Here is a 7,511-nt window from a genome sequence, read left to right on the forward strand (position 1 = left end):
CATAATAATAAAATAAAATAATTATATAAAAATAGTCCCCGTTCGTTAAACGGGTCCAAAAATCTAATGTAATATAGTGTTTCCTATGTTTTCCAAGACAGTAACTAATAGTTGATAGGCTAGCCCATATAGTTTACTAAAAGGTAAAAACTATCTAAACTAAATTATTATTATTAATTTTTTGGTAAAGAAACTACCTAAATTATCAATATTATTACTAAAGCATATATATTTTCCTATGAGAATTACCAAATTTTTGTAATCAAACGTTTAACCAATTTTAACGAATATTTTTGATCAAATGGTTGACCGTACCATCTTTTTGGGTCATCAAATAATTCTTAAATTATTTCAGTATCGTATATCTGCCGTATCCCAAATTGCTAACCAGAGGCCCAGAGCTATGATTTGGAAGTCTCTTTTACAATGCGTTGGAGACACACTATTTTGCCATCTGTGATATTAGAAATCAAATTTAGAAATGCATTCTGTGCTGAACATTCTAGAAGCAGCCGATAGCCCCAATTTCACCAAGCCAAATGAGAAAGACAAAGAAAAGTGATTAAACCGGGACCGTTGGATTAAAATGAATCAACGGTTGAAAGAGAAACCCTAATCATTTATATCAGTCTAATAAAAAAGATAAGCAAGTGCATAGAAAGTGACATACCAGCTAACTCCTCATTTTCCCATTCTCTCTTCCAATCTTCATCTGCTTTCTCTAGGTATAATCATTTTTTCACTCTTCTTGATTGTTATTATTGTTTCATGTTGTTCAATTTACTAGTGTCTGATTGAATGACTATTCGTATATGGTGTCATCAAGATGAATAATAATTTGCATGTTTTTAATAATCTATTATATGAGACCAGATCATCTATATATATTACCCAGGAGTAACAATCTTTTATTTTCTTTATAGATTAGTGATATTTGTAGTAGACGGTCATCATGGGTAAGGAGAAGGTTCACATAAACATTGTGGTCATTGGACATGTCGACTCTGGCAAGTCCACCACTACTGGTCATCTGATCTATAAGTTGGGAGGAATTGACAAGCGAGTCATTGAAAGGTTTGAGAAGGAAGCTGCTGAAATGAACAAGAGGTCATTCAAGTATGCTTGGGTGTTGGACAAACTCAAGGCTGAACGTGAGCGTGGTATTACCATTGATATTGCCCTCTGGAAGTTTGAGACCACTAAATACTACTGCACTGTCATTGATGCTCCTGGCCATCGTGACTTCATCAAGAACATGATTACTGGTACCTCTCAGGCTGATTGTGCTGTTCTTATCATTGACTCTACTACTGGTGGTTTTGAGGCTGGTATTTCCAAGGATGGTCAGACTCGTGAGCATGCTCTGCTTGCCTTCACCCTTGGGGTGAGGCAGATGATCTGCTGCTGTAATAAGGTATGAAATCATCTGTTTTTATTATCAGCTTTTCTATTTTAATGTGGATGTTGCCTTATGTATCTCACGGTTCTTTTGTAGATGGGGGCCGCCACACTAAAACATGAGTTCTGGCCACAAATAGTATCTCAAACTCTAAACCTTATTGTTGATTTTATTGTTAATTGTACATTATTTCTGATATTGTCTTGTAGATGGATGCCACCACTCCCAAGTACTCCAAGGCAAGGTATGAAGAAATTGTGAAGGAAGTATCTTCTTATCTGAAGAAGGTAGGTTACAACCCTGATAAGATTGCATTTGTTCCCATCTCTGGGTTCGAGGGTGACAACATGATTGAGAGGTCCACCAATCTGGATTGGTACAAGGGCCCAACTCTTCTCGATGCACTTGACCAGATCAATGAGCCCAAGAGACCCACAGACAAGCCACTTCGTCTCCCACTTCAGGATGTTTACAAGATCGGTGGTATTGGAACTGTGCCAGTTGGTCGGGTTGAGACTGGTGTTGTGAAACCTGGTATGGTTGTGACCTTCGGTCCTACTGGTCTGACTACTGAAGTCAAGTCTGTTGAGATGCACCACGAGGCACTCCAGGAAGCCTTACCTGGTGACAATGTTGGCTTTAATGTTAAGAATGTTGCTGTCAAGGATCTCAAGCGTGGTTTCGTTGCATCAAATTCCAAGGAGGATCCTGCCAAGGAGGCAGCCAACTTCACCGCGCAAGTCATTATAATGAATCACCCTGGGCAGATTGGAAATGGATATGCTCCAGTTCTTGACTGCCACACTTCTCACATTGCTGTTAAGTTTGGAGAAATTTTGACCAAAATTGATAGGCGATCTGGTAAAGAGGTTGAGAAAGAGCCCAAATTCCTGAAGAATGGTGATGCCGGTATAGTCAAGATGCTTCCAACCAAGCCTATGGTGGTTGAGACTTTCTCCGAGTACCCTCCTCTTGGCCGTTTTGCTGTTAGGGACATGCGCCAGACTGTTGCTGTTGGAGTCATCAAGAGTGTTGAGAAGAAAGACCCCACTGGTGCCAAAATCACCAAGGCTGCAGCCAAGAAGAAGTGAACTTTTATTTCAAGTAGAGGGATATTTGTGAGGGTTACTGTTTTTGATGGTGTGTCTAGGAACAATTTCGGCTACAACTGTTACAGCCTGTTTTGCCTAGTTGTCAGGATGATTGATCTGTTCTACCGCGTGGAAAACTGGGTGCTGGACAGGCGGTGGCAAGGGTGATTTTAAGTCAGTTTGGGTTTAACTTGTTTCTTATGAATCCAAAACTTTTGTTTTCATTGTTCATGTTATAATTTTGAATGTGAGATTTATCCGCTCTTTCCCCTCATTGCTTAATGATTTTCAGTTAAAGACTTAATTCTTCTTTCCCCTTCATTGCTTGGGATCTATTAAATATTTTGTGTTGAAAAGGCTTTACAAAATGTCTCACACAAATTTTTGAATTAGAATATATTTTTATTGAAAATAAACTGAAATACGTTAATGAGTACCGATTATGGTGTAAAAGTATTTAGAATCTAAAGGATCAAATTGAGATAACTTCTTCACTTTATAGTTTAGGATATTAATTTATAATTTTCAAATAGGATTATTTTAAACTCGAACTAGCTTTTATAATAATTTTTTTAGATTTATGGTGATTTAGTGGCAAATTTTTAAATCAAAATATATTTTTATTGAAAATAAATCGAAATACGTTAATGAGCAGCAATTATGGTGCATAAATACTTGGAAATTAAGAGATCAAATTGAGATAGCCTCTTCACTTTGTGGTTTAGGATATTAATCCGTAATTTTCAAATGAAATTATCTTAAACTCAATCTAAGCTTGTATAATAGTTTTATTAGATTTATGGTGATTTAGTGGCAAATTTTCGAATTAGAATATATTTTTATTAAAAATAAATTGAAATACGTTAATGAATAGCGATTATGGTGCATAAGTATTTGGAAACTAAGGGATCAAATTGAGATAGACATTTCACTTTGTGGTTTAGGATATTAATCCGTAATTTTCAAATGGAATTATCTTAAACTCGATCTAGTTTGTATAATAGTTTTATTAGATTTATGATGATTTAGCAGTAAATCATCACCGCTTAGCTTACGTACTAATGTGTACAAATCACTAAACACAGATTGATTGTTTCCATATCCTCAAAGAATACACTACTCCCACTTGAAAAAATTTATCACATGAACGTGTCCTACGAATGGGTGTCATTATATTAAATTATTCTAAAAAAATATTAACAACTATGCATAGCTATGAGATATGAAAATTATATTACTTACTCATTTAAATTTCTTGCACCACTCTCTATAAAAATGAAGCATCAAACTTTGATAAAACTCATCGACTTCTTTTTATTTTTAGGTTTAACAATAGAAGTTTGATTGGAGTTTTGTGAGAATGTCTAATGTGGCGAAGATAATATTGAAGCTACTTGAATAGCAATGCATTCTCAATCATAATAAAAGAATTATGATAAACACTACTTAAAATGCAAAGCTATATTTGTCGAGACATTTATTCCCCCTGCATATAATACAAATATGTTTTAGGATTATTAGTTCAATGTATTTACATCAAGTTTCTGATTTTCTATTAATTATTCTTTGAGGTTAGTTTAATGTAATATATTGCATCCAGTTTCCAAATTCTCATTAATTATTCTTTGAGGTTAGTTCAATTCAATATTTTCATGGATGCAGGGGGAATAAATGTCTCGACAAATATAGTTTTGCATTTTCCCATATAATTATTATTTTGAAGTGGATGCAATTGAACCTAACTAACCTCAAATTTAAGTGCAATTGGGAATAAATTCTCATATAGTTAACTTTATGATTTTGAGGTTAGTTAAGTTAATTCATTTCCTGTTAGTTATTCATTAAGGTTAATTCAGTACAGTTGCATCCAGTTTTCAATGTTTCGTTAATTAGTATTTGAGATTAGTTCATTGCATTTGCATCCAGGTTCCAATCTCCCGTTAATTACTCTTTGAGGTTAGTTCAATACATCTGCATCCAGTTTCTGATTTCCCGTTAATTGTTTTTTTAGGTTAGTTCGATAGTTTATAATTTCTATACAGTTTGCATACATGTAAGAGTCTGTTTTTATAAACTTACTTTCGTTTTGGGTTCCTAATTACTCATGTGAGAAGGCTAAAAAAGCGGACATTTATGCTTTGAGGTTAGTGCGATGCAGTTACATCCGACTTCCGATTTCAAGTTAACTATTTTTTGAGGTTATTTCAATGCATTTGCATCCAATTTCTAATTTCCCGCTAGTTAATCTTTGATTTTAGTTTAATGCAGTTGCATCCAGTTTTTGGTATTCCATTAATTATTATTTGAGGTTAGTTCAATGTAGTTGCATCCAATTTTCGATTTTATGTTCATTGTTCTTTGAGGTTAGTTGATCAATGTGTTTGTATCAAGTTTCTAATTTCTCATTAATTATTTTTTGAGGTTAGTTCAATGCAGTTACATCAAATTTATAATTTTCCGTTAATTATTCATTTAGGTTAGTTCAGTGCAGTTTCATCCATTTTTCAATGTTTCGTTGATTAATATTTGAGATTAGTTCATTGCATTTAGATCTAGTTTCCGATTTTCTGTTAATAACTCTTTAATGTTAGTTCAATATATTTGCATCTAGTTTCTGATTATTTATGTTTTGAGGTTAGTTCGATGCAATTATATTCGGTTTCTGATTTCTCGTTAATTATTCTTTGAGATTATTTCAATGCATTTAGTTTCCAATTTCCCACAAATTATTCTATGATGTTAGTTTAATGCAGTTGCATTCAGTTTTGATTTTCTGTTAATTATTTTTTGAGTTTAGTTCAATGCATTTGCATCAAGTTTTCGGTTTCCCATTAATTATTATATGAGGTTTGTGTGATGTATTTGCATACCGTTTCCGATTTCCCGTTAAATATTTTTAAAGGATTTGCATCCAATTTCTAATTTTCCGTTAGTTATTATCTGACACAGTTTCCGATTTCCTTTTAATTATCCAATGTGGTGTGTAATATCTACTGATCCATCTGTAGTGTCCTTGCGAACATGATATAAAAAGTAAATTATGTTTGATTTATTATGTGGGATCATCGAAGATTATCTAGTTTCCGATTTTCCATTAATTATTCTTTAAATTATGCATGACTCACTATGTGGAATCTTCAAAGATTATCTACGAACGGGTGTTGTTATATTAATTATTCTGAAAAATATTTGCAAATATGCATAACTATTATATATTAGTATTATATTGATCATTCAACCAAATTTCTTATAATGTGAAAACCCCACTCTCCATTAAAAAAAAAAGAACTCATCACCTTTGATAAAATCCTTCAATTTCATTTTATTGAACGGGTGTTGTTATATTAATTATTCTGAAAAATATTTGCAAATATGCATAACTATTATATATTAGTATTATATTGATCATTCAACCAAATTTCTTATAATGTGAAAACCCCACTCTCCATTAAAAAAAAAGAACTCATCACCTTTGATAAAATCCTTCAATTTCATTTTATTGTTTAATAATAGAAGTTTGATTGAAGTTTTGTGAGATTGCTTAATAAAGTGAAGTTCATATATATTGAAGCTACTGGAATAGCAAGGAGTTCCCAATCATACGGAAAGAGATAAAATAAACACCATTTTAAATGCAAAACTATACTTATCGAGACATTCCCACAACATATAACCCAACTATGTTTTGAGGTTAGTTCAATGCATTTGCATCCAGTTTCTGATTTTCCGTTATTTATATTTTGAGGTTAGTTCAATGCAGTTACATCCAATTTCCAATTCTCGTTATTTATTTTTTGAGATCAGTTCAATATAGTTGCATCCAGTTTTTGATTTCTTAATAATTATTCTTTTCGATTAGTTCAATACATTTGCATCTAATTTCCAATTTCATGTTAATTGTTCTTTGAGGTCAGTTCAATGCATTTGCATCCAGTTTCTGATTTCCTGTTAATTATTTTGTAAGATTAGTTTAATGCATTTGCATTCAGTTTCCGATTTCTCATTTATTAGTTGATAAAGTTGCATTTGCATCTAGTTTATGATTTTCCGTTAAATATTGTTTAAGGTTAGTTCAATGAATTTGCATCTAGTTTCCGATTTCCGTTAATTATTTCTTGAGGTTAGTTCAATGTATTTGCATCTAGTTTATTTTTTGAGATTAGTTCAGTGCAGTTGCATTTGGTTTCCAATTTCCCGTTAATTATTTTTTAAGATTAGTTTCCACACATTTCCATCATGTTTCCAATTTATAATTAGTTTTTCTTTGAGGTTAGTTCAATGCAGTTGCATCCAGTTTCCGATTCCCTGTTAATTTAATATTTGAGGGTTAGCTCAATGCATTTGCATCCAGTTTCCGATTTTCCGACAATTATTTTTTTATGTTAATTTGATGTATTTGCATCCAAGTTTTGATTTTCCATTAATTATTCTTTGAGGTAAGTTTAATACAGTTGTATCCATATTCCAATTTTCTATTAATTAATTTTTAAGATTAGTTTAATGCTTTCAATTGCATCCAGTTTTCGATTTTCCGTTAAATATTATTTGAGGTTAGTTCGATGCATTTGCATCCAGTTTTCGGTTCTCCATTAATTGTTTTTTGACGTTAGTTTCATTCAGTATTATATATTTTTTAAAATATTTGTCATTATTGTTTTGTCGTTATTTTTTTTTTTTCATTTTCTATTATATATTTTGTGATGTTATTTTTTGTATAATTGTTTTTAACTATGTTTTGAGGCCGTGTTAATGATATATTCGAAATAAGTCAATGTTTTATCATAGACACTAAAATTGTATGATTTGTAATAGGGAATTAGTTTCTACAAATCACCTATTTTTTAGCAATTTTTTTTTTATCAAATATATAAGAATTGAAACACTAAAAGTGTTTGATTCGTAATAGGAAATTACCTTTTACAAATCACCTATTTTTTAGCAATTTTTTTTTTATTTGATCAAATATATAATAATTGAAAATACACTCAAATTCTCCAAATATAAAAATTAAAAATATACTC

The 7,511-nt window shown here is 31.8% G+C and overlaps 1 protein-coding gene across 1 annotated transcript; it reads left to right on the plus strand.

Annotated features, from left to right (window-relative positions):
• Positions 1-436: 436 nt before the first annotated feature.
• Positions 437-2,764, plus strand: LOC147481529 (elongation factor 1-alpha-like). Its single transcript, XM_086580136.1, has 3 exons — positions 437-725; positions 924-1,414; positions 1,609-2,764. The coding sequence occupies exons 2-3, from the start codon at positions 953-955 to the stop codon at positions 2,488-2,490; spliced, it is 1,344 nt and encodes a 447-aa protein (XP_086436262.1). The 5' UTR covers positions 437-725; positions 924-952; the 3' UTR covers positions 2,491-2,764.
• Positions 2,765-7,511: the final 4,747 nt, after the last annotated feature.

The sequence above is a fragment of the Coptis chinensis genome, chromosome 8 (assembly GCF_015680905.1).
Source record: "Coptis chinensis isolate HL-2020 chromosome 8, ASM1568090v1, whole genome shotgun sequence".
Lineage (NCBI taxonomy): Eukaryota > Viridiplantae > Streptophyta > Magnoliopsida > Ranunculales > Ranunculaceae > Coptis > Coptis chinensis.